The sequence below is a fragment of the Chiloscyllium plagiosum genome, unplaced genomic scaffold (genome assembly GCF_037043375.1).
Source record: "Chiloscyllium plagiosum isolate Xiang-an unplaced genomic scaffold, Cpla_swu_hap1 HiC_scaffold_11, whole genome shotgun sequence".
Lineage (NCBI taxonomy): Eukaryota > Metazoa > Chordata > Chondrichthyes > Orectolobiformes > Hemiscylliidae > Chiloscyllium > Chiloscyllium plagiosum.
In genome coordinates this window covers 41190002-41217985 of record NW_028270149.1, presented here as the reverse complement: position 1 = coordinate 41217985, position 27984 = coordinate 41190002, and the positions used below count along the sequence as shown (strand labels likewise).

Here is a 27984-nt window from a genome sequence, read left to right as displayed (position 1 = left end):
CACACGTGTAATTGATGCAAACAATTAAAACCTTCCAGAAATGTGCCCAGTGTGGGAGAGTCAGTGCTGATGGTCCACAGCATTGCCCTTTTAAATTTCTCGGAAACTGGGAGAGGGTTTTAGGCGTGAGAGCATGCGTGTGGTGTCTAGCAGTAGGTAGAAAGAGTTTGTTTCAAAGTGATTAAAGCGCAGAACATTTGAAAAGAGAGTGAGTGGGAGTATAGGCTGAGGGATATGGAAAAGAAGCAGAAAGAGTATCTGTTTAAGGTGTTGGTGATTGGTGACCTTGGTGTTGGGAAAACCAGCATCATCAAGCGGTACGTTCATCAGATTTTCTCCCAACATTATAGAGCAACCATTGGCGTGGACTTCGCCCTCAAAGTCTTGCATTGGGAAGAGGACACCATCATTCGGCTTCAGCTTTGGGATATTGCAGGTAACGGTGATCGACGGGAGCACTTTCTCAAGTTGTAAATCTAAACGTCATATTCTTAAACGTTAACGAACTGAATGAAATAGTTTTATTTTTAAAAGTCGCCAAAACAGTGAGCTATCCGTGCGTTCGCGATACCGCAGACTGATCAGTCGAAGCATCACTGGGTTAAACATGGTGAGGAAACTAGCGGTGAGTTCATTAGAACCACTCCTTTCACTTTATTTTCCCAAAAGGGACCAACGCCCCTCTCCCTACTCTGAATGGAGGAGTGGTTACTGAGAACTTTCCATATTTTCCGTTTAATGTAATCTCCTCGGTGGAGAGTTTGCGACCAGACGTGACATTTCACGAGTCTTAAACAAATCGCTGCTTGGGCGGGGGTTTCACTGTAGCTGGGAATGAGCTCAGGGCTTGGAGGTGGCTCGGTTACCATCTCCTGTGTAGGTTATGGGAGGAGATGCGGCTAGTCCAGACAATTTAACGCTCGGTGTTATTCTGGATTGGAGCTGGACCTGCTGTATCTGTCGGAGCGGGTTTCCTTCCGAGTGGGAGAATCTCTATCTCCTGGAGAGGAGAGCACGTTCTGAGCCTCCTCATGACCAGACCATCCCTGCTATCACACACTGGTCTTTGAGTCACGAGCTTACAACATTCCTCCGCTTTCAACAAGGGAATCTATTCAGTTTGGCTTGTGCTCTTACTAACTGTTTGAACTCTGTACGCGTTTACACGGGGTATGAAGATGTTAGTGATATTTCTAGCACTTTTATTTTGGATGACCGCTTACATTCCCGAGAATTCCGTGCGTTTTGATATCCTTTCCACGCTTTGACAAGGTCTCCCGCATTTCCATTTCGGAAACTTGAGCAGGCATTTTTAGTTTCTCCATCGTTTTGGAGCTAAACGATGAGACTATCGGCTGGCCGTGGGCTCGCCCTCCATGTTGCCTGCTTCTCATCTCTGTACCTAGACAATGTCGTTGTTTTCCCCCAACCCAGAGAGTGGGATAACCGTCTTATCTCCTGATTTAGCAGGCTAGAAAACACTTTTTTTTTTAATTTTCAAATTTGCATGTTTCGAGGATTATGCATTCACCATGACAGAACTGAGTTCTGATTGTATTTGTTTGCTGCACTCAGTCCTGTTTTGAGTTTAACAAACAATTTTATAATCAGTTTGATTTGGAAATACGGCAAACTTTGTCCATTTCAGTTCCCCGCCCCGTCTTAATTCGATGAAGAATGTGGGGGTTATTTAAGGATTTTTAGCTTGACGAAGCGAGTGGTATTTAAGGCTTTATGAATCAAGGCTGAAAATATCTCCTTCCTCTAATTGCCTTGAACAGACAGGACTGATGTCATTCAAGCTGAGCTGGACAGGCAGAGACAGGTCGATGGAATTATTGGTGCAACAAGCGTTTAATAAGCTTCTAAAGTGTAGTGTTCCATTTCAGTATATTCTAACTCTTAAATTGGCCGCGGTTTTCACCTTTTTGACCCTGACAAGAATAGGGAGAAAGGAGTCCGGTGTGGTGCTGGAAAAGCACAGCCGGTCAGGCAGCATCGGAGGGGCAGGAGAGGCGATGTTTGGAGCATATTCTTCAAGAATGAGGGTGTGATCCAAGAGGGCTGAGAGATAAATGGGTGGTGAGGTAACTGAGAATCTCCTCTGCACCCTCTCCAAAGCTTCCACATCTTTCCTAAAATGAGGCGACCAGAACTGCACACAGTACTCCAAATGTGGCCTTACCAAGGTCCTATACAGCTGCAACGTCACTTCACTACTCTTGAATTCAAACCCTCTGCTAATAAACGCTAATATACCATAGGCCGCCTTACAAGCTCTATCCACCTGAGTGGCTACTTTCAAAGAGCTATGAACATAGACCCCAAGATCCCTCTGCTCCTCCACCTTACTAAGAACCCTACCGTTAACCCTGTATTCCACATTCTTATTTGTCCTTCCAAAATGGACAACCTCACTTGACAGGGTTGAACTCCATCTGCCACTCCTCAGCTCCGCTCTGCATCATATCGAAGTCCCTTTGCAGCTGACAACAGCCCTCCTCACTATCCACAACTCCACCAATCTTTGTATCCTGGAGGCCCAGGACCTGTGTGTCCTTGCCAGAGGGGGCAGGGTTAGTGTTCGGCCATGGAGTAGTAGGGTGGTTTTGTGCATAAGTCCCAGAGATGGTCTCTGAAGTGGTCTCTCCTGCCTATACCTGATATATGCTTGCTTTTTTGTTAACCAAATCCTCAATTTCTCTAGTCACCCTACATCTACCAGCCTTGCCTTTCACCCTAACAGGAGTATACTGCCTCTGGACTTGCTATCTCATTTCTGAAAGCTACCCATTTTCCAGCTGTCCCTTTACCTGCAAACGCCTGCCCCCCAGTCAGCTTTTTGAAAGTTATTGCCTGATACTGTGAAAATTATCCTTCCTCCAATTTGAACTTCAACTGTTAGATCCGATCTATCCTTTTCCATTGCTATCTTAAATCTAATAGAACTATGGTTGCTGGCCCCAAAGTGCTCCCCATTGACACCTCAGTCACCCACCCTGCCTTTCTTCTCAAGAGAAGTTTTGCACCTTCTCTAGTACATACATCCATGTACTGACTTAGAATCTTGCTGTACACACTTAACAAATTCCTCTCCATCTAAACCCTAACACTATGGCAGTCCCAGTCTGTTTGGAAAGTTAAAATCCCCTACCACACCCACCCTATTCTTCTAACAGATAGCTGAGATCTCCTTACGAGTTTGTTTCTCAAATTCCCACTGACTATTAGGAGTCTATAATACAATCCCAATAAGGTGATCATCCCTTTCTTATTTCTCAGTTCCCTCAAAAATGCTACTCCCCCTCCTCTCTTGCTGTCCTTTCTGTAGCATTTGTATCCTGGAACATTAAGCTGTCAGTCCTGTCCATCCCTGAGCCATGTTTCTGTAATTGCTATGAAATCCCAGTCCCATGTTCCTAACAATGCCCTGAGTTCATCTGCCTTCCCTGTTAGGCCTCTTGCATTGAAATAACTGCAATTTAATTTATCAATCCTACCTTGTTCTCTACTTTGGCCATGTCTGCCCATTTGTTTGTTTGTTTCGCTTCTTTTCTGAACTGTACCAGTCTCCGACTGATCTTTCCTCTGTATTTCCCTTCCTATGTTTAGTTCCAATGTATACAATGACCTCCTGCTGGTCCCTCTTTCCCCACACCGCCCCACCCCCCCAGAACATTCTGCACCCGCTGAGCCATCCTTGATCCTGGTACCAAGGAGGCAACATGCCATTGCTGCTGGCCACAGAAACCATTATCTGTGCATCAGACTAGAGTCCCTGAAGACAATTGATCTCTTGGAACTCTGTACCCTTCATTGCATTAAAGCTAGTCTTGATACCAGAAACTTGGCTGTTAATGCTACGTTCCCCTGCATTTTCAAAAACAGCATTGTTTGAAATGGGGATAGCCACAGAATAGTCCTGTACTACCTACATACCTCTTACCTTTCTTGGAGTTATTTGTGGCTTTTCTCCTTTCCTATAACTGCCATCCATCACCACCCCCCAGCTCTTGTAAATTCCTCATTGCCTCTCACTGTTGCTCCAACAGATCCATTCAATCTGACAAGATCTGCAACCAATGGCATTTATAGCAGATATAATCCTTAATAACCCTTATACTCTTCTGAACCTGCCACATCTGACAAGAGCATCTCACTCTCTATAAAGGCCATTTTGCTCTTTCCAATCTACAGACCCAGAAAATAGCACTCTTATTACTCTACAAAACACTACCAGGCTAACTTTAGCTTATATTTTTAAAATTTAATCAAGACCGATCCCAATAAAAACATCTTCAAGGAAGAACCCACTCTAATCACTATTGTAGATTTACACCAAGGCTATATTTAAAACTATTTGTTTATCTTTTTCTGTACTAGAACCTCTCCCAAACAGGTTCCTCCAAGATCAGTTGTGATTTTTGCTGTTTAAGTTTTCCTAGACACACTCTGATATCCAGTGATACATGAATTCCAACAGCAAAGGCATAACTGTGCAGATTCACTGTTGTTAGTTAGCAGTGTGGGGTTCTTTCAGTCTCTCTCCCTTAAAGACCATGTGCTTGCTGCCTATTTAAGTTTTTTTTAAAAAATTGATGCATAAATCAACTTTATATCCAAGTCATAGCGACTTCATCAGTTTGATTTGAAATTATGCTATATGAATATTTTACTTGTATGATTCTCTACTACAGAGAGCCATTCAACCCATCACATTCTTACACTTTTTAAGGTCATAGTGAGTTTTGAGGTCAATTTCTCACTTTTGCAGTCATCCTCATTGAGTAAACAGCATTGTTTAAAAAACCTTCTTCAGAAACTGTTGGTAGCTGAGCTCATCTGAAAAGGTTTCTGCTTACGTTCTTGTGTTGAAAGTTAAAATGGTACTGCCTCTAATACCAGTCCCTCCATCTAACTGACTTGGTTAGTTCCTATTGATTTGATTGAACTTTGCACAGAGGGGAAGAGAGGGAGAACCACCTTTTCAACTTTGAAAGTTTAGTTGAGTGAATCTGCTACTTTGTAGTAAAGGTATTTTGGGTTTCTTCCAAGCACTCTAGTTTCTCCTTCTGTTAAGTCAGTTAGACCCGCATCAGACTTCACCCAACTCTTGGGCCCTCTGTCACATCACCCTCCCTTCCTGTGTGACCCCTCTCACTGCAATTCTACCACCACCATCTTTCTCGTCTTCCCTGCCATGAACATATCAGCAAAAGACTGTCCACTTGAAGTGATTAGAAGTGAGCTCTTCCATAGCCTTTCAAAACTGTCAATTTAAGATGTAAGCTCAATTGTCTGCTGTGTGCCTTTGCAAATCAATCAAGCATTCATGACTATACTTAACGATGAAAGGCATTTTTTAATAACTTCAGGAACTAAAAGCAGTTTCTCCTTCTGCTGATGTTAGTTAGTCCTACCTGTTAGAATTGGCCTAGCCAATAACAGCCTTTGGGTTAATGGTTAAAAATTAATACTGAAATTGCAGGGACAGGGGCAATACCAGCCTGTTAATGCATTCTATTAGCATTTGTTGATCTTGTCACTGACATTTGCAACCTACTCTTTTACACTCCAGGGTGTGGGGTCTGAGTAAATTCGGACTGTAATACTGTCTTCCACTCCCACACTGAGTTAAGATCTTTGAAACAGTGAAAAGGGATCTGCTTGAATTCAGCAATATTTGCAAATGCTCCAACATCCTGCTGTTTTCCTCTTATTGACTCTTGAACCACTTCTTCCTTTTACCAGCATGAGCAGGATCCACTGATGACAGTGGGGCATCCCATTTACAAGTACCAATTCCATTTTTTAAAAATTTAAACTGTTCCCATAGTCCATTGACAGATTTTAATTCATGAAGCAAGGTGAAATTGATCTTTCCTCAAGTGCTATAATGGAGGTTGGTTGATTGGGGGCATTCAATGAAGTGGACAAGAGAAGATGCTTTCATTCAAACTTTACAACTAAGGGTTGGATGTTATTTAGCCTGCCTGAAGGTCAATGTATTTTTCTAATTTTAAGTAAATTTCCTAAATAGGAAACTACTGTCTGTACATGGCACTGCCTAGACATTCCATGTTGCAGTGACGTCCTTGCTTGAAAAGAATTTCAAGTATGTCTTATAATTATCAAGGGATTCTAACACTACAGGGTGGTAGAGTGTAACCGCTGTAACCTCTTGGATCTATTGTTTGAAATGATCCGTCTTCTCTTCTAGACATCCATCTTCTACAGATTTCATGAGTTCAAAACACTCCTCCTGCCCCACATAAAGCCTTCACATCCACCATACACTGAATCCTTGTTTTCTGTGGCTATATTCAACCCTGGACATTGTTTTTCTTTCCTGCTCCCTTCCTTGGTTCTGTGCTGTTGCATTCATACCTCTTCCTCCTCCCTCACATGTTAAAATCTGCCTTGATCACTATCTGATTTTCTTGTGAAAAGTTGGTTTTTTTTGATAAACAGATTTCAGATTTGTTTTCATAATTAAAATCAAATGTACTTTGTGTTTACCTGGATACAGAACACAAAATGATCCCAAACCATGGCAGCCAGTTTCTGCAAGTGTGTTCTATGAATCATCTCTTTTTAATAGGCTGGATTGACCTCTACATATTGGAACAAAACAGACTTGGTTAAGATATTAAGTATGGGGAATACTGTAGTGCACCTCCCTCAATTTAGTAATACTGTTAGATATTGCTAACCCCAAAAGTTTTTTTTATTTTGAACAACATTTTAAGTTTCAGAGCAACCCCATTCTCCAGTTTAGAGTCGGCTTACCTCAAATGGCATCCTTTGGACACAGCCCTCAACGTAGAATGGCCATGATGTTAAATTCTGGTAGTGACATTTAACACCCACTAAGTTTTTCTGACTGCTTTTAATAACTTTACATGGTCTTGTGAGCTTGCAAAATCATATGATACTGAATTTTAATTAATTGCATATTGATTTTAAACAGAACGCTCATTTGAGAATGTGAAATATCTTTAAGTACCTCACTAGTACGTAGTTGTGTTGTGGGGAAAATCACCAGCCTCTGTTGGTGAACCTCTAAGTCAGAGTTCAACACCAGAGTTCAATGTACAAGGAAATATTGGTGCTCTGGGTTGAGGAAGATGCCAACAGCACAGTGGTCAGCTGTGAGTCTTCTCTCAACCCAGAGCATGTGTCAAGATACTTTTGATGCATTTTGTGATAGAATAAGTCAGTGAGGTTATTGCGTCTGTAACATGGTTTTGTTTATTGTAAATATTGCAGAATTACTAATAGTTTCAGTGCAGTCATTCAGTTCCAGCGCAGCCACTGTTAATTTCAGCCCTGACATCAGTTTCAATGTCTGCGTGGAAGTCCATTGCTGTAGTAATAGTGCTAATCACACCTCCTGAGAATGATTACTGTGGTGGTCCCAAGCAGTGTCTGTATTTGCTTTGCTGTCTCTCTCCATACTGTGATCCAGTGGCCATTTTGTGTGTCAAGTGGCCAATTTATGGCTCAGTGGCACTCTTGTGTCTAGTGTCACCCTGCCCCAACCCATCTCCCACTTCATTCCCCTCTTTGGTCAAGGAGGTGACTTTGGAGATCTCCTGCAGACCAGTCAATTTACATGTAGATAGGTCCTCTCTAGGAGCTCCTCCTCCCAAGAGGTATCATGGAGTGTCAATTTTGTTGGAGAGCTCTTCTGTGGTGGCACTTGCTGCTGGTGTAGTTCTCATCAATAGTGCCTTATAGCAGAGCTTTAAACACCTTAGGCCCACATAGAATACCAGCATGAGTGCAATGAGGAGAACCTTCCCGTGTGCCAAATATGGTCCCCAATTTAGCCAGCTGTCTGTATTATGGCTCCCTGTCAAATTATCTCGCTGGTCTTGATGGTTTCTGTAAAGTTTTTATAAGAGGCAATAATAACATGGGTGATAAAATTGACATCAATCATTGTACAAACTCTCCCTTGCTGTGCTAATTGATAATCCACTGTGTAATGCGTCAGAGTTCAGCCAGCTCTGTGTATAAATTGTCTCCAGATAAAAGGTAATGTCAGTTTTTAGTTCTGACGATCCCTGCTGTGCGCCCACCACCTCCCCAAGTCATCATATCTCAATGATGACTCAAGTGATGGGAACCTGCCAGTTAGCACAGAACTCCTGACTGATGGAGCGTGTCACTATCCTTCTCCAAATATGTCACCCACTGGGGCATGGTACATCTAAGGGGCTCACCTGTTTCCTACTGCGAACAGGTTTGGAAGGTCTGGAGTGTCTGTCGCTTAGGTTCCCTTAAGTAGAAAGACCAATCCCATCGCTGCTTGGTAATATACATTTTGTCTAGTCCTTCCATTTGTCTGTCCACCCATGTCACAGCTGATCCCCTGGGTGCCCCTCCAGCTGGTAAGTATTGAATGGGTATGTCCATGTGGCAGAGCTGACATGGGTGCCATTACACTGACCTCATATGCATTGTCTGCCTGTGGTCACATAAAGCATGGCAAAAGTGAGGACTGCAGATGCTGGAAACCAGAATTTAGATTAGTGATGCTGGAAAAGCACAGCATCTGAGGAGTCACATTCAAACATGCCTGCTCACTGCAGGTGCAGGTAAACTGTCCCCTAGTGACCGTACAGTGCTGATAAGTGCACTGTCTGGATGCATGAGTCATTTTTCTGGGAAAGCATCCTCATCACTGCCCTGTGAAACAGTGGGTAATTATCTGGTTTTAAATGTCTTCCTTTCCCTAGGCTGGGGCCCCATGAGCCGGTGGTCCTGCCCAGCTACATGCACTTACCCAGGAGTCCCCATTTGCATTTTCCTCTCTGCTCCTTACACTGCATTCCTGAGGTATCTACTCTATATACAGGTTGCAAGGGATCCATACTGGGATAGCTGCAAATAGGAGTTCTGCTGATTGTGCCAGTGGGTAGCAGACAGTTCAGGTCCCATGTAAACTTAGGTAGGTTTTAGGATTTGTGGATAACCTCTTCTCTAACATGCTCCACACAGTCGCAACACTTATACCTGTATTTATTTTACTGGGTTTATACATTTGGCAGTTAAAGATGTCAGTCAAGTCTTTTGTTTTTGTCTCACAGTTTTGGGGGTTTGTTCTGTAGTGTTGTTGGTTACCCTCCCACCCCTCCACCCTCCTAGGATGTCTGTCTTGTCCCTCATCCTGTCTGCCCCTGGGGAATGGCCAATTACATTTGGTCATAGGAGTCTTTAAAGGGTTTTAGTTGGGTCCAGTGCTTCCACGTGCCTTTGCCTATAGTATCTATGCAGGCACAGGTGTCCCTCTTATTACTGTGTCGTATGGCCCATTCCATTTTGGGGCAAAGCCTGGTTTGTCAGGCAGTGCTCACACCAGGACGTGGCTTCCTGCTGCTAGGACCTAAGGGAAGATTTCAAGTTCCCCTGCCTTGTCCTTTCTATCCTGTTTTATCAATTAGATTTCCACATCCCTTTTCAACTGGGCACTTAATTCTATTGCATACAGCCGAATTTTGTCTTTTAGTGGACCCACATCAGTGGCACTGTGATCTATATGGACTTCAGCAAGGCATTCGACATGATTCCCCATGGGAGACTGGTTAAGGTTAGATCTCATGGAATACAGGGAGAACTAGCCATTTGGATACAGAACTGGCTCAAAAGTAGAAGACAGGGTGGTGGTGGAGGGTTGTTTTTCAGACTGGAGGCCTGTGACCAGTGAAGTGCCACAAGGATCTGTGCTGGGTCCTCTACTTTTTGTCATTTACATAAATGACTTGGATGCAAGCATAAGAGGTATAGTTAGTAAGTTTGAGGAAGTGATGGAGGCTGGTACAATTGCAACACTTAAGAGGCATTTGGATGGGTATATGAATAGGAAGGGTTTGGAGGGATATGGGCCAGGTGCTGGCAAGTGGGACTAGATTGGGTTGGGATATCTGGCCGGCATGGATGGGTTGGACCGAAGGGTCTGTTTCCATGCTGTACATCTCTGACTCTGGCAATTGCATTGTTTGCCTGGTCACTAATTTATATGGTGTTAGCCCAGTTGTCTGATTCATGGTGGCTCTCAATTTCATTAGTATGGCTGGCAGCACTTCAGCTCATGTTCTGCCTGAGGTTTGCATAGCCTTGGCTAAAGCTTTTGAGTGTTCTATTCACACTCTCTACTCTCCTGGGGATGATGGGGAATGTGAAATGTTTGTCTAAAGCACAGTAATTGGCTGACAGTCTTCATGACCTTGCCTGTAAAATGTGTCCTTTGGTCGGATTCGATCTGGAGGGGTACCCCCCTCCTCCACTAATATTCCGGCTCCAGTGGCGCAGTGCAGCATTTGGTTGGGAATGCCTCTACCCACCGGGTGAATTGGTCTATGACCAGGCAGTACGGTTTCCCACGGGAAGATGGTTGTGGCCCTGTAAAATCTATCTGAAGGTGTTCCCAGGGTCCCCTCGGTCTGGGCTGGTGTCCCACCTTAACTCAGTGTGACCCATAAAAGTTGTGTTGTGCACATACTGTGCATCTGCGGCAGGTCTCTTCCCATTCCCTTCCACCACCACTCACTCCCTAGGCTTGCTATCATGGCCTCCCTACCTGTATGGCAGAGCCCGTGGTGTAGTTCAAGCAATGTGTTCTGTATACATGCTGGTGCTACCATCTTCTCTGCTCTCCAGATACTATCCTCCCCCCCTTTTGTTTTTTTTTTGAAGGCCCCCTTGCAGTTTCCATTGCACACTGTCTTCCTGCAGGGTGTCCTCCTGTAGCTGCTGAATTTGGATAGTGTCTTTTGCTAATTCAATAGTGGCTATTGCAGCCTCGTCAATGGCTTGCTGTAGGGCTTTCTGAGCTGCTTAGTGTGCTGCCTGGTTTCCTTTGAATTTTACCCAACTTGGGCTCTTGTGCTCTTTCTTCCTGGCTCCTTTTTGATGGGCTTTTATTTTTATTACTGCAGCCTCTTTTGGCTGTTCACTGGCACACAATAGTGCCTGAATTCTTAACTGGTGTCTAATAGGGGCTTCCCCTGCGGTAGTGAGCACTCTTCTACCCCAGTTCAGTGAATCATTTTTATTTGTGTAGGATAAAGGTATGTTTGTGATGGTTACAGTCGCTCCTGTCTACTAGCACGTCACATCTCCCTCCTATTAGTGCAGGCACGTAAATCCTCCCCTCTCCCTTACCCTCACAACTTGGGGCAGCTAGTTGTCAGCTCTGCAAACCTCGGGATCTCTACAGTGTTCTGGGTGGTGTTTGGGCTTGCCACGTGCTTTTCCCAGCACACTGCTTCCACGTGTCCTATTCTGTTGCAGTAGCTGCAGTATTTTATATTGTTCCCTGCTTGTGGAACCCTACATTCTCTAGCAAAGTGTTCCTGTTGGCCACAGTTGTGGCAGGATTGTTTTATTATATTCTCGCCTCCATTCCAGTAGGCTGCTTTGTCAGGTCTTTCCTTTATCAGAGGATCTTCTGCACCCTGCACCCCACTAGCCCATCCAACTATTGTCGTTGTCATCCTGGGACATTACTCCCATTTTCAGGATGGCTTAGTGGGCGCTAGAGAGCCCAATCGTGATCTTCGACCAGGGCACTAGTAATAAGAATCCTGCCGAGTATGCCAATTTTTGTGGGGAAAATCACCACCAGCCTCTGAGTCGGGGTTCAACAACTTATGGCTCAGTGGCCATCTTGTGTCCATGTGCCTATTGTCACCCTGCCCCGTGTCATCTCCCACTTCAGTTGGATTTAAGAATTGATCTTTTTTAAAATAGTGAGAGGTGTCACTTAAATCTTGTTGAAGAAAAGAGGATCAGAAAGAACTGCATATCTTGGGACTCAGGTGCCTAAGAACATGATTTGAATAATTGCAGCAAATTCTAGTTTTGGGAGACTAAGTATCCCAATGAAGGATGAATTTCTAAGTCAAATATTTTTACTTTGTTTCAGCTCACTGCCTGTTTTCCTGTTTCATAATTGTTCATTATATTTTCTCCCCATGAGCTGGCAGATGGTGAGGACTGCAGAAAGTCAGTTGATAAAGTGTGGAGCTGGAAAAAGCACAGCAGGTAAAGGAGCAGAAGAGTTGACATTTAGGACCTTTCATCAGATCTTGGTAAAAGGTCCCCAGCCCAAGACATCAACTCTCCTGCCTCTCTGCTTGACCTGCTGCCTGCTTCCAGCTCCACACTTCATGTGAGCTGAACTTGCTCTGAGGCAAAATCCCTTGTGCATTAATACTTTAAGAAATTATTTGATTGCTAACTCTTTACCACCTTTATTTTGCTTAATTTTTTTTTTTGGGGGGGGGGGAAATAAATGACAAGCTTAGTGAGTCACCTAGACTCAAAATTAGCTTGCTCTCTTTTAGATGCTGCTTGACTGGTCTCCAGCATTTGTTTTTGCACAAATTCCAGCATCTGCAGTAATTTGCTTCTACTTGGTGTAGTTTGGACTCCTGAAAGTTTGCCTATACCCTGCCATTAATAAATGAAGGATGGTTTTCGGATGTTTGCAGCCAATATTTTAATCTGAAATTGTTATGCTATGGAATAACATGAAATGACTCAAGCACATACCTGTCTCTGTGCTTGCAGTACAGCCAAGGCTTGGAAGTAAATTCTGTAGGGAATTGGCCAAGTATTCAAAGTGATCTTACTGCTCAGGTATTACTTTTAGCACAGTTAAACTAACTTAAAAATTTGTGGGCTGCGTGTAGCTACCACTGTCCAGCCTTGTCTTTGCACTTGGTTTTATGTCTGAATGGTTGGAGTGAGGATGATATACAGGTTTAATATTCACAACCTAAGGTGAGTGAGAAGGAAAGTAGATTTTAACTTCATGGCGATTGACCGTTGCATACAGTGTACTTGCAAATCATCCAGTTAAACCAACACTGAAGATAGCAAAAGCTTGTGCTTTGTAACAGTCAGTGTCTGTGGAATAACTGAAGGGTGACTGCCAGTGGTTTGGTACTTGAGTAATATGCTGCCATTCTGAACTACCTTTTGAAAGTATTGCATAACTTGAATCATGACTTCATTTTCTTTCACTTGGCCTTGTTGAGGAGCAGTGAAGAATAAAAATGAACTTGTTCTTGGTTAGTCTTTAATTGAAATTTATTAAAATGGACATTTAATCTGTATGGAGACAAATGTCCTTCTCATGAATTTGGTGCCTGCAACTGTAGTAGATGTGCCAACTTTAAGGGCATTTATATGGTCATTCCATAAACATATGGATGAAAATAGAATAGCGTAGGATAGATGGGCTTCAGATTGGTTCCATTGGTCAGTGCAATATCAAGGGTCAAAGGGCCTGTACTGCGTTATGTTCACGTTCTGATTGCATCTACTGGTATTTTTCTCTCTGGGAGTTGAATTGGATTTATTGTCACATGTACCGAGACACAGTGAAAAGCCTTGTCTTGTGAGCAATACAGATAGATCACATTTACTTATCTATGCTACTTAAGTAATAGGTAAACAATGGCAAAAACAAAAACAAGTACAGGCGAATGTTAAGAGTTTGAGTCCATTCAGTATTCTAGCAGTAGGGTAGAAACTGTTTCAAATCCAGCTGGTGTGTGTTCAGGCTTCTGTACCTTCTCCCGGATGGTCAAGGTTATAGAAAAACATTGCCAGGGTATGATGGATTTTGGAGAATGTTGGCAGTCTTTCCTTGACAGCGGGTCTGGTAGGTGAATTCTATAGATGAGGTTGGCCTTTGTAATTGTCTGTCTGGGCCCAGACAGACAATGACCAGCTCCTTTTTAACATTTAAGGTATAGTAGCTGACTGAAACAGCTCCCCCTCACAGCACCGGGGACCTGGATTAGATTCCATCCTCTGGTGGCTGTGTGGAGTTTGCGCATTTTCTCTAGAATGTAGGAGAAAACCCACACAGACACCAAGATGTGTAGGTTGTGTGAATTAGCCATGCTAAATTTCCCATTGTGTTCAGGGATGTGTAGGTTGGGTGCTTTAGTCGGGGTAAAATGTAGAACAATAGGGGAATGGGTCTGGCTGGGGTTACTCTTCAGAGGGTTGGTATGGATTTGTTGGGCCAAAGGGCCTGTTTCCACACTGAAGGGATTCTATGATTGACTTAATCAGAGGAGGTTTTAGTTTGGACCTTTGTACTTCCCAGTGCGATTGACCGACCGACCGACCATCTTGGTTCCTTGGAACATGAGGTGAAGCAATGTCTGTTTATTTTAATACATTTTAGTTTTCCAATTGGAGGTTGGGAATGAACTGCCGCTGATGTGGTATTATCTCCAGCAGGATATTTTGTACCTGATGCAGCAATGCTTGTTAGCTCCTGCAACATTGATATCAGCAACAAGGTAAAAGATTAACATGTTTATTACAGTACCTGGTGTATATACAAACATTAGCTATTGCACGATTGTCTGGGCATAACGGAACAGCATGTCTTTGGGGCTATTTGAAGCATGATACCAGTTAGGATGGAGTCTAAGACTTGGGTCACATGCTATGAGTATGAGTCATGAGTATGTCACTTGCCTATATTGGAGGCATACACTGCAGGAAACACTGGATGCTGGTCTGAAAAAATTGAAATGTTGTCAGCTTATTTTACAAGACTCAATGCGAGCAAGGTTTTTAAATGTTGTAGTGTTTAATCTCCGTATGATCTATCTTCAGAATCTGACAGTTTTTTGTAAACTTTATAAAGCAAAACACTACAAACTTTTAATGGCTAACAAATGATTTTACTGCAAGGAGTTTTATTTTGGAATGGTGTAACTGCATTTCGGAGAGATGCAAAAAATCCAAAGTAAGGCCTTGGCTTAATGTCTCATTGTAGGGAAACTGTATAAGCTACCAACCCTCTAAGCTCTGCTGTGCAGACATCCTGGGAGGCTAAGTCAGGATAATGTTTGTTGATTTTCAGGCATACTCTTCAGAACCAAGCCTGATTTATCATCTCCTTAACAGTTCATCAGGTTGTAGCTCACGTCCTAAAACTTGTACTATTGTCACCTTGTTTGGATTTTGTCTTGCATGCAAAATTCTGCTGAATAGTTCCATGTCATTTTTCTTTGCTTACAGTTATTTGCCTCATGACAATAAAAGCCAGTATTTAGCTTTTTGAGACTTAAAAATCTGTTATGGTAGGATGCCACACTCAGACAGCAGCTTCCCTCTTTTTTTTTTTATTGAGTCACACACCAAGCCTTGCCTGAAGTTACAATAGCGTTGTACTTGAACACTTTGCTTTTCATGGTTTTTGTTTTTAAAAAAAATTCTGTCATCGGCTGCATTTTTTGCCATTTAAAGATGGGGAATGTTTTTGAATTGATGCATCTTCTCTTGCCCAGTTCACCAATCAGTATGTGCCCTGGCTTCCCTCCTAACCATCTCTTTCTCCCCCCCCCCCCCCCCCCTCTCCCACCCCAGGCAAAATGCTCATGGGGAAAGCCTGAGGAACAGTTGAGTCCACTGCTCCTTGGTCAGTAAGGTGTGGAGACTACCACATGAATGAATTGATTTGAAGGCTGGACCTGATTTGTCTTTGACTGCAGATACATTTTGCATTTGGGATTTCTATTATCCCCTTTGTTTGCCAAATTTCCATGTGCCAAGCAATAACCATCCCTAAAGAATCTAACCATCACTTTATAAGAGCAATGTCATTGCTATCAGTCTCATGTGGGTTATTATTGACTAAACCCAACTGGTCAGTAAAAACAATTATTTTTAAAAAGATGTCAGAGTCTAGGAATCCTGCAGCTAGTTGTTTGGGGAGACTAGAAAAAAAATGAACAAAGCCTGTTTTTGTTCTCCCATCTGCAGTACACCATTGTACTTGTGCATTTCATTTGCGGTTCCAACAGTTTGAGACCTGGCACCCCATTCATAACTGAATGTTCACTCCCCTCATGGTATAATATTGTGTGCCAACTATCATATGCACTCCAGCAACTTAGTCGTTATAGCATGAAAACAGACACTTCGTCGCTTTTTTTTTTAAAAACCTTTTTATTTCTGGAGGTAGACATGTGAACACCTACACGTTCCTGTCTAAATCCCACTATCCTTACTTGGACTATACTGTCATTATTTCACTGCTGGGTCAAAATCCTTTGCTAATAGCACTGGATGGGTCTGACCACTGTAGTCAATGTGTAAGATGGCCCATTACTGTGGATGATGTTTGGGGAAGGAGAATATAGCTTCTGTAAAAGCACCCAGTGAACAAATTTAACTCTTCTGCCTGCAAGAGGATTACTTTTTAAACTGCAGCTTTTTTAGAAAATCTGCTTTTTAGAAAGCCATTGATTGCACTTTCACATTAAATTTCTCAAAGATCTCCTTGAAGTTTTAAATTTGTTGGTGTTTTTTTTTTGGTGTGGCTACTTTTGCTTTCACATGATTTCACTTCTTAGTTTTTCTCTGACATGAAGCTTTTTTTCTAGTTGATCCAGAATTTGGTTAATTTTGAGTTTAATATTCTGGTCCCACCACTGGGGGTGGAGGGGGAAGGAAAGAAGGTAGGTTAATTTCTGATTTTTAGATTGTGTAATTGTCTTCCGCTCTGACAGCATCTGAAGAGAAATCAGAGTTAATGCTTCAGGTCTGGTGACCCTTTCTCAGAATGAACCTGAAACATTAACTCTGATTTCTCTTCACAGATGCTGCCAGACCTGCTGATCTCTTCCACCAACTTCTGCAGATGCCATAAATCAAACAAAAACAGTTCTTTTGGTTTTTATTGTAATTGTCTTAAAGGGTACAAGTCTGTTTGGAGTCTATGCCATAAGTTTGTTTGTTTCGGGGAGGAGGAGAGAAGGGGGAGAGGAAATTCCAGCCTATTTTTGGTACTTAAACCTACCATAACTGGCAACCTCCTGGTAAATTTCTTTTGGTGAAGATAATGGGTTGTTTCATCAAATTTTTTCTGAAAATAGAAAGAAACTAATGTATCCCATGCTAATACAGTACTTGACTGGAGCTGAAGTAAAATCGCTGATATTAAAAATTCCCTGCAGAATTTCAGAATGTTTTTTTGAAAGTTTTGCTTGGCAGTTGGTAAAATTCTCCAAGGTTTATTTTTGCAAGATTGACCTCCATCTTTCCATCTGGAACCAAGAAAGTTCTTTCCTAAGAACAGCAATGAGGCATAAGTATTTTGTTAAAGCTGAGAATATTCCTAGAGTAAACAACAAATACTGTGTACACGTCAGGTCAAACAGTAACCCTTAACTTGAAGCCAGTTTTAAACCCTTACATCTAATTAACTGTTCAAAAATGGTAATAACATAGTGACAGTGACCAAGATTATTACTTTAATTGTTTACACTTGGAGAAATAAGAGTGTGTTTCCTGTTTTAGGTCAGGGAGTAGCTCTTGAATGAATTCACATCCTCAACTGTTTTAAAATCCTGAACTTTGTGTAGGATGAGTTAATTGCTAGCTCAAACATCTGAAAATATAAATTGTAACTATAAACTAATTCAGTTATTTTTTTGACTATCTTCTAATAAAAATGGTTGAATTGCGCTCTTTTTTGAGATTGCACTGATTTTAATGAAATGTAGAATGTTGGTCTCAGTCTGTCTCCATTCTTCTCACGTAACAGGAGATGGAGACTCACTGCCAAACATTGGGATTTTTTTTCTATATCTTGAATGTGTTTTTGTTAACATGGATTTGGATAACTTTTCCTTCTCAGAACATAGTTAAGTTTGCACTAATTTCTGGTTCGGGCTGTTGAATTAGATTACTTAGTGTGGAAACAGGCCCTTCGGCCCAACAAGTCTACACCAACCCGCTGAAGCGCAACCCACCCATACCCCTACATTTACCCCATACCTAACACTACGGACAATTTTAGCATGGCCAATTCACCTGACCTGCACATCTTTGGACTGTGGGAGGAAACCAGAGCACCCGGAGGAAACCCACGCAGACACAGGGAGAATGTGCAAACTCCACACAGTCAGTCACCCGAGGCGGGAATTGAACCCGGGTCTCTGGCGCTGAGGCAGCAGTGCTAACCACTGTGCCACCGTGCTGCTGTTGTAACAACCAGTTGGCCCTGAAACTGTTATAGTTGTACATGTGTACCACCAGTTGCAATGTTTCTATTGGAAGATAAATTATTGATTTCAGATGTTGTTTAACTGAAGATGCTCATAAATACTAGAAGTTTGAATTTATTGCCAGAGAATTTTTCTACCTTCCTACAGTAGGGATGAAGTGCCTCGAATTTTCATGTCTGTCTCCTTCAAAATTTCTCCTAAATGCATCTAGCTTGGTTCAAGTTTAACAAGCTTAATTTAGAATAAAATCCACCCCCCCCCCCCCCCCCCCCCCCCCCCCCCCCCCCCCAAAAAAAAAACCAGAAGAACAAACTTCTTGTATTTGGTAATGTAGTTAACTTTTTTTGTCATGAATTTTTGGAGCCATAGTTTTAAAATCTCTCTCTGATTTGAGCTACTGTTTCTGAATCATCACTGTTGGTATGCCTGGTGCGAAGTGCACATTGTTGCTATAGAAAGAATTTTTTTTACATGAAGGGCCAAATTGTAACCTCTTGTAGTAATCTTTATTGTCTAGAATATTTGTCAGGCTTGCAGCATTTTATTTGCCTTCTATATTGTATGTTTCATCTATTAAAGTAGAGCTTGGTTAATCCTGTTGAGATTTCAGTCCCATGATCGGTGATCTGATGAGAATACAGTTTATCACTGGGGGAGCAGCCATGTTGGTTTAGATTTGAGCTTCTTTAAAAGGGCACCAACCCAGCTTGTGATAAATGCAGCTTTAAATGTCTTGACTTGCCCAATTCTATTTGAGATTTTGATAACTTTATGAATTGAACTCCTGTCCATAAAGTCAGTTGATACATTGAGAGAATATTTTTAATTAGCCTTATGCTAGTTTCTGCAAGCCTGAGCCAACTTTTGTATCCATGGTGATAAGTGATCTGAGTTGTTATCACCAATGATAGTGCTATATATGCAAGTACCTTGTATAATACTGACTGAGTGAGATGTGTTGCGTTTTTCACTTTCTGAAATGTGTATGTACTGCACTTCTCAGTTTTTCTTTTTAAAGATCTGATTGATGTGCAGTTGCCAATTACAATCTTTGTGAGTTGGGAATTGATAATGCCTTTTAATGTCAAGACATGGATTACATTTTGGCAGGTTGGGGAAAATTTGAGACTGAAGTACTATTCGATGCAGAAGTATTCTTTCCAGCAATATTTTTTTTTTTCTTTGGTTCATGGCTCGGTTGTGTTTTTATTTCTGGGTTGTGGGGAAAAATTGTAGCTTACGAATTCTGTCACTACTTTCTCCAACTGCCAGCCCCTAAAATTTATGTTCACACTTCCAATAAAAGCCACACTGCTTTGATACATTCCACTTTCTGCTCTGAAACAGTCAGGTATTTGTGGATAATTTGGAGTGAAACAAAGTTCTGTCGTCCCTGAGTTCAAATGGGTACCAAGGCTTAAGGTGACAATCCTGGCCTGCTCATTGTGACCATGCTGAAACTAGTCATGTTAATGTGCAGAAACATGGGTTCAATTTGAGCTGCAGCATCAGTACATGGGAGGCATGGTGGCAGTGGTTAGCACTGCTGCCTCACAGAGCTAGAGACCTGGGTTCAATTCCCACCTCTGGCAACTGTCTGTGTGGAGTTTGTACATTCTCCCTGTGTCTGTGTGGATTTCCTCCGGGTGCTCCAGTTTCCTCCCACGGTCCAAAAATGTGCAGGTCAGGTGAATTGGCCATGCTAAATTGCCTGTAGTGTTAGGTGAAGGGGTAAATGTAGGGGAATGGGTCTGGGTGGGTTGCGCTTCGGTGGGTCGGTGTGGACTTGTTGGGCCGAAGGGCCTGTTTCCACACTAAGTAATCTAGTATAATATAATCTAATTTAGCTCAGCTTTTTTTTTATAGCTGCCCTGAACAATAGTCCAGCCTAACTTTTTTTTTTGCTTTGCTTCATGCACATGACTGCAGTTTTCCAGAGTGTACTTTTTCCTGTTCCTTTTTTAAATTTCAGTGAATTCAAAAATCTGGTCAGCAAGCATGAAAGGTTAACTTGCTATTCCATGTGTAAATTTTTTTTGTGGTAAGGGAAGAAAGTACAACTCCTCCTTCTAATTCTGTTTCCAGGGCAGGAGCGGTTTGGCAACATGACTAGAGTGTACTACCGAGAGGCAGTCGGAGCATTTATAGTTTTTGATGTATCCAGAGCATCAACATTTGAAGCAGTTTCAAAATGGAAGAATGATCTTGACAGTAAAGTAAGGCTGCAGAATGGCAACCCAGTGCCTGTCATCTTATTGGCAAATAAATGTGACCAGACAAAGGAGGGACTTAGCAATACATTACCCAAAATGGATCAGTACTGTAAAGACAACGGCTTTATTGCCTGGTTTGAGACATCAGCAAAGGTAAGAGTTTTTTTCTGTTTGGGGGGGTGGTGGGGGAATGGTGGGTGGAGTTAATTACAAGTGGCTAAAACTGGGATATGGTGTTCTGTTTCGCCACTTCAGGATGGAAGTCTACAGCATAAAGTAAGTCTGAAGCAATTCTAGGCAGCCTCTTCAGACATCCTTGCCAACGTGGTATAGTGTTTGCAATTGGGTACCATGTGGCTGGGAAGTATAAAGAAATGTAAATGTCCATACTGCAGTGCCTGGGGTTGGTGTTTTTGTTTGTTTTTGAAGGTGACCATATGGGATTGTGAGGCAGTGTGATGTAGTGTCTATCTTATGCTGCAACTGACATGTCTCAGATTGCTGAGTAAACGAGGCTGAGAAAGCAGCTACTTTCTGTCCGAAGCCCTGGCTTTTCTGAAAGCTTGAACAGATTTATTCTTGTTCATGGCTGATTTACTTTTAAGGAGCACTTTGGAAGGAAGACCTGGACAAGACCATTGAGAATTTCAGCTGTGGTTGAGCTGGAGGGCAAGTAGATTAAAGACCAAAACTCCAGTGGTTGAAGCTTTCCTATTCTTGCAGTATTTGGGCCAGCATTAGTTGTCTATCCCTAACTGCCCTTGAAGGTGGTGCTGTCCTGCTGATTTGAACTGCTGCAGCCCTTGGAGATTTGGGCACAATTGGTGCTGTTAGGGAGAGTGTTTAAAGACCTTGTTCCTTCAAATGTTGTTGGATCATGCTTGTAGTTCCAAGTTTGGACAACTGTTTGGCTTGAAGGGGGACTTGTGTTCCCATGCATCTCTATCTTTTTGTTTAGAGCTGAAAAATTTAATGTGCTAAGGCTTTCCTAACTGCTATAATCTAAAGGAATATTTCAATAAAGTTGACCATGATATGTACTCGTAATTAAAGGCATCAGTATCCTGGAGATCAATGGAGGAAAGCTTTTCTGACACTAACAATAGAGCCAGCAAAAATAACATTGAACCAACAATGGGGAAATGCTACTCTTTTATTACAGGGTGGGGAAGAGAAGAGCCTGCTTCTAAACAGAGGAAAACTAAATAATTCCAGTCCTGAATAAGTGAATGATAATAGGCTTTTAAAGTATATGGCAATAGTGGGGAGAATAGAAAACTAAGATTCTGAGAAAAACAAACCTTAGTGAGGTGACGAGGAATATAATGTATAAAATGCCTGAAGGCTGTGATGGGAATAGAACTAAAGAGCAAACTAGACAAAATTAACAGTAAATGATGCAGAAACAATTAAGTCACTTTGGAATGACCAGGGAGATATTGGGTGTACACAGTATTGACTGACCATGTTTATATAGATACAACCCTTTTAAAAATATGATACAACAAATTTGGACCAAGAACTTTAAAGAATGTAGGGAAGACACTGCAAAAGAGAAGTGTAGCTACAGCGGGCTGGTAGCTGTTTCCTGTAATGTCCCTGTGGGCAGTGGCACTGGAGTGGTGTATAGTGGGAGAAGTCTAGTACTGGGTCAGAATACTGAAGCTACTTTCCAATTACACGGACTCTGGTTTTGGACTGTCAAATAGAGAATAAATGCTGACTGTCAGCTGCACCAACATAAAATACATATGTAGGCTAGCTTTTTTAATTTCAAATAATAACATTTTGTTGGATTAAACCTATTGCTCTCTGGTTATGTTCATTTGCACAAATGTGCTATTTCCTTTCTCCTTGGCTTGATGCATCATGGATTCTGTCATCTTGCACCTCTTGAACCTTCTAATTTGATTTGACAATTATTTAATGCTGAATTAATTCTTTTAATCCTCCCTTCCTGATGAAGGGCTTTTGCCCAAATGTAGATTTTCCTGCTCCTCTGCTGCCTAACCTATTGTGCTTTCCCAGCACCACTCTGATCTAGACTCTGATTTCCAGTATCTGCAATACCCACTTCTGCCTAATTCTTTAATGCTGTTAACATCTCAGTCATACAACACAGAAACGGACCCTTCAGTCCAACTAATCTGTTTGCAAACTAAACTAGTTCCATCTGCCTGCATTTAGTCCATACATCTCAACCTTTTCTAAACATGTACTTTACAATTAAAATATTTTAAAGTTTACAGCATTCACCACTTCCTCCTGGAGGTAATTCCCCACACAACTGTAAAACAAAGTTCTCCCTCGTGTCCTTCGGCCTATCATGTGCCTGTTTGATTAATCCTTATGACTTGCTCTAGTTGAACATACAAAATGCATCTCTTTCTATTCACGTTTTTCCAATAGTATTTTAGAAGAAAAAAAACTATTGGGAAAAACAAGAACACTCATTAATGGGAAACCTTTTTACTTGCGGATAAGTTTTTGGGGGTGCTTTGATATTTTGACATGGCTTTTTCTCACTATAGTAGGCCAGCCCATCTTGACATACTTCCTATTTTGAATGACTTGTGATGTTGTGCATAAATTGATGCTATAGTTCATGTATCTAACTCCCTCCAGTGGTAAGGATGAAGAAAAACTACCCCACTTCTCCATATTTTTGAATTGGTAACTGGATCCACAGTAAAATTTCACTGCACCTGTCTTCCTGTTACTGAAATTGAATTTCCAGATTGTGATAGGGACAAGCTTTGTTTACATTGTGTCTCTTCATGTAAATCAGAGGATTCTGCTTGTTGACTGACTAATCTAGATGCATCATTCCATTTGTTTTGTAGTGCATCAATGCTCTTTTCTTGCTTATTTATAACATTGAAAATTTGAAAATCTTATTTCAAAGTGCTTGAGATTTGTAAGAAGAAACTCTTCCAGTGAACTGACTTTTTTCACAAACACCAACATAAAGTGAACTGAAGGATCAAATTTAAGGATCACTGGATCCAAAGTGTTGGCTCAGCTGTATCTCCTCTGATGCTGTCAGACCACCTCTGTTTCTCCAGAATTTTGTTTGACTTATAACATCAGTTGTGTATGTTTTTTTTCTTGTTCCCCTCTTCAATCTGGCCAGTTGGCAAGGCTACAGAATAGACTACCAAAATATGGTAGGTCTGGTCCAGAATTCTGCATCAGTAAAAATTGGAAATCAATCAAAAGATGAATTTTCTTTTGTGGTTTACTGAAATGCTGGAAAATTAGGAATATGTTAGTTATTTGGCCTCAAAACTACATTTTGGTTTGATGGCCATTATGCCACTGACTACCCCCATATGTTTGAGTATTTGTAATTCAAAAACCTGATGAATATAGTCTGTGACACATTCTCATGTTTTGAGAATGGGAGTTCCAAAGAAATCCATCATAAATAGGAGAATCTTCATTTGAAACTTTTTTTTTTTGTACCTAGTTTTGGTTCTTATTTCTCAGCGCCATACCATCAATTTTTTTGTATGTTAATTTAAAAGATAAATTAAACACCAGAGTCAAAAAAAGTTAAGGTCAACCTTCACTTTTTTCTTTTTGTCAAAAGACTACCCCACCCCCACCCCCAACTGCTCCAACCTTCATTACAGCAAATGTTTTCAACTACATCCAATGCAAATATATCCCACTTTTTTTAAAAATTAAGGTCAAAGCTGTACATGGTACTCTGATCTAGTCTTGTCGCTGTCCTATACAGTCGTGACAGACTTTTTATCTGCTCAATATTCCACTTCATATTTGTTGCTGTATCTGCTGTCCCTTTATCCATAAACAGCAAATTGAAAAGGAAACCACATTGTAACAAATCTGTCAAGTTTTTTTCCTTAAATTTATCAATTTTTCGATTGTACCCTTTTTTCGAATTAAGCAGGAATTGCCACACCTCTGATCAACTAACTTAGAGCTCTGCACATTTTTATGTAATCTGCAGTCAGCTACTAATTGTAATGAATGGAAATTGGTGCCAAACTGACTAAAGAATCATGTTTTTATTTTTAAGATCCTGCTTATCATTTTTTGTACTGAGTTTAAAATAAAATTGGGATTAGTGTTGCAAGCTGTTCTTCCCTAATTAATGCAGTCTCTTTTTTTTTTAAGGATAATATTCATATTGAGGAATCTGCTCGCGTCCTGGTTGAGAACATACTCAATGCTGAAGGTGATGATGTAGCCCCTGCAGACCCTGATATTATTACATCCCAACAGCTCTCTCTACAAAATAATAATGCCAGCTGTTCTGCCTGCACAAAGTAAAAGACAGTAATGGATCTCTGACTCCTTTCCTTTTGGAAGGAAGGAGAATAGGGGTGCACTCGGGTGGAGAAAATGTCAAAAGAAATTATTTCATGGTCGGGAACTGGGAGTGTGACCACTGCATGTGCTGAATGACTTGTGACTGGTCAGAGATGCTGGATTTGTGATGGCCATTCTACCTCTTGAAGAAAATTTACCAAGGCTTGCTGAATTGTTTTTGTTCTATTGTCCTCCATCTCCCTTCTGAGTATTGAAACTCCCTTTTAGTTTTGTTTAAAAGCCAGTCCCTTTTCTAAAGTTCTTCTAGTTAAACCTGAAACCAGTCAGGCTTTAAATTCCAGATGACAGGAAGCATTAGTTTTATAACTGGATTGTTTTTGAATCTTCCTAACTTTCTCTAAGGTTACAGTTCTATATAGTGTCCAGCTGTCTGATCGGCGTTTCAGGTTTGAGGGGAAGGATATAGGTAAAATAAGTGACTTTCCACTATAGTTTGGCCATATCTATTCTCCTACCTTCCCTACATTTTTATCCAGATATCTCCTATTTATGACCAGTTGACCTTGGTGATATTTCTCTGAATGCCCACTCGTTTTACTCGCGGTGAGTACCAAATCTCTGGTTCACTCATGAAAACAGGAACTAATATCTCTTGTAACATCAGTGGCAGCAATACCCTTTTTAATGATCTGCTTTCCATATAATTAAATAACTACAACCTTGTTGCAATTGAATTATTACTATGCAGTGAATTGAACACTAATTTAGGCTTCTAAAATTATCAATCTCCTGTCCCACATAAATGATCACTTTTTCTAATGTGGTGACTTGAATTATAATCAACTGTTCAGTGACAGGAATAACTTTTTTTTTCTCTTGAGGGTGTGTGGAGAAATGGGCAGTCTGGGACCAGCTGAAGTGAAGAATTACACCTGGAGTACTGTTCAGTCTTAACTGCAGATTCTGCTGTGCTGTGCTGAACTGCAGCTGCTTTTTTTTTTTTGCTAGGTTGTGATCAGTGGGTAGATTGAGTTTGCCTGTCATTACTTGTTTGTATACATGTCCCTTTTTGGACACTCATGCCTTTTATTTGTTCATTCCTCCCTTAATTCTAAGCAAAAGGTATTTCAATAGAGTTTTGTGCCTGAAATTTGTCTTTTGTTACACCAGCGAAATGCTAAAGGCACATTCCATGTTTTCTCTTGTAACTGGGAGTGGTTGTAGTGTAAACTGATCAAAGTTTGTTTTGCTTGACTCCATCTATATCACATTTGTTGTAACTTAAAATTGTAATCCCTTTTTGATAGGAAAAGGGAAGTATATTTCTCCAAAACTTCAGTATTTGTATTTATTACTGACCAATCCTTTTCATGGATTTAATACTGGTTGAACAGAAAGGCTTTTGTTTTCCTCATAAGAGATGACTTGAGATATTTTAGTACATTGAATTATTCTGGCCTTACCTTGCTGTACTTCCATATTATAGAATTGTCCGAATTGTCCTTAGTGATTTAGTCTGTAGAACTACCTTTCTTCCACCTCCAAAGGATTTTGAAATTTGCCAAGGTAATCCATGAAGCTGTCTTTGTATCTTGCTACATAATTATTAAACATTAGACTGCCTTACTGAGAATTACCATTAGCTATTTTTCTGTACTTTTCTGTTGCAGTCCACTGTATTTGTTCTCATTTTACCAAACACATTTCCACCTCCACCTCGTGTCTGTGTCTGGCCTTCCCCTGTACCTCCTGTCCATCCCTGCTGTACTTGCTAACAGCAAGGCATGTGGTCTCTATTTGCAGCATTGCCATTGTCTGGTCACTATTGCCATCTGACTGAAAATCTGTCCATGTGCTATGCAATTACATCACCTGGTATTTTCTTCACTCACTGTCTAAGGAGGGGCCAACAAATGAAGAGCACAAACATATTTTTGCAAGTACACAACACTCACCTGTTGAAGCAGTGCACTAGATCTACATGTTTCTGTAGAATTGATTTTATACATGGGACAGCAGAGTTGAGTTATAGAGGTGTACATTATTGAACTTCAATGGCAGGGAACTTCATGAACATCCCAGTGTGCCTATGCAGTTTGTCAACTGCTTTCCAAGTGCTTCTCCATTAAGTTTTTTGTGGCTGACTGGAAAGGTGGTGCCAATTGGCACTGATAACATTGGTTAGCAGAATGGACACATGGAGTTTAATACAAAAATGTTGCATTCAGTGTCACTGGCTTGTCACTTAGACCAAGGCCAATAGCTGCAAAGACTGATGGAGTTGGATGTTCAACATTGGTATAGGACTAAAGTGGCAGAAAATAAGGAAGTTAATTAAATTCACTTATGCTTGAATCTCCAAACTTCTGCACTTGTACCTAATTTTTTTGAGCTTGATGCTTATGAAGTTTTGCACAATCCAAAACTGTAGGAGTTCCTCTGGGTAAATGATAAGACCAAAGTCCTTCAGTTACTTCAATGACTTTTTTTTTTTTAAAGTCACCAGAGGGATAATCTCTGGTTGCTGTGTTTTAGTCCATGTGCACCTCCAAGTTTTTAAAATTTAAAAACCTGCATACAACCAGACCTGGACAAATTCAAGACTTTGGCTGATAAGTGGCATGTAGTATTTATGCCATGCTCCAAGGTGGTAATTGTGATGGCAGCATTTTTCCATGCTATTTGCTTGCATGATTATTGCCATAATTCTCCCACAGTCAACAATTGACCAGAAAACATGACTAGACCATCCCTAAAACTACTTTTTAGTAGATGGGCAGGTAAAAAGCACTAGGTCTTCGGTGATTCCACAATCCTTTCATGTACAAAAATACTTATGTCCTTCAGATGTCAAATTTTAGTGTATTTGTTGACTTTAATATTGTTGGTTCTTATAAAATGATTGGGCAGAAACATGGGTGAATGAGGGAAAGTAACACTTTGTAGAGGTGTATGTTATGCATATAGTAGCCTGTATAATTCCCAAAGCCTGAGCACCACCTACAAACCACACAGCAGTAGTGAAATGTTTCTTATGTGTCTGGATGAGTGCAGCTTTGCCAACTTTTTTAAAACTAAATTTCATTATCCAAGGCAGTATGGATTGCTTCATTAGTAATTCACTCTATTCATACAAAACTAGGTTGTAGTCCAACATGTTTATTTGAAATGACACATTTAGAGCACAGCTCCATCACCTGACAAAGGAGCATTAGTCACTCTGGAAACTTGATTTCAAATAAACATATTGGCCTATAACTTGGCCCATGCCAGTCCAATACTGGCATCTCCACATCATCCATTTATTAGCAATGTTGCGTACAATCCAGAAGGCTACTTAGCATCTTCTAAATCCAGGGCCTCTTTCCTCTGGAAGGAAAATGGCAGTGTATATGTGGGTGTATTGCCATCTCTACCAA

At 41.1% G+C, this 27984-nt stretch overlaps 1 protein-coding gene across 1 annotated transcript; it reads left to right on the top strand.

Annotated features, from left to right (window-relative positions):
* Window positions 1-48: 48 nt before the first annotated feature.
* Window positions 49-27984, top strand: LOC122557270 (ras-related protein Rab-38-like). The gene is made up of 3 exons (XM_043704791.2): window positions 49-436; window positions 20139-20419; window positions 24410-27984. The coding sequence occupies exons 1-3, from the start codon at window positions 235-237 to the stop codon at window positions 24563-24565; spliced, it is 639 nt and encodes a 212-aa protein (XP_043560726.1). The 5' UTR covers window positions 49-234; the 3' UTR covers window positions 24566-27984.

What these genes read in the sequence shown, in the direction of transcription:
- LOC122557270 (XM_043704791.2), top strand. Translation starts at nt 235, where the DNA reads ATGGAAAAGAAGCAGAAAGAGTATCTGTTTAAGGTGTTGGTGATTGGT. An exon ending in TCAGCTTTGGGATATTGCAG is followed by an intron (nt 437 to 20,138) that starts GTAACGGTGATC and finishes TTCTGTTTCCAG; the next exon opens with GGCAGGAGCGGTTTGGCAAC. An exon ending in GGTTTGAGACATCAGCAAAG is followed by an intron (nt 20,420 to 24,409) that starts GTAAGAGTTTTT and finishes TTTTTTTTTAAG; the next exon opens with GATAATATTCATATTGAGGA.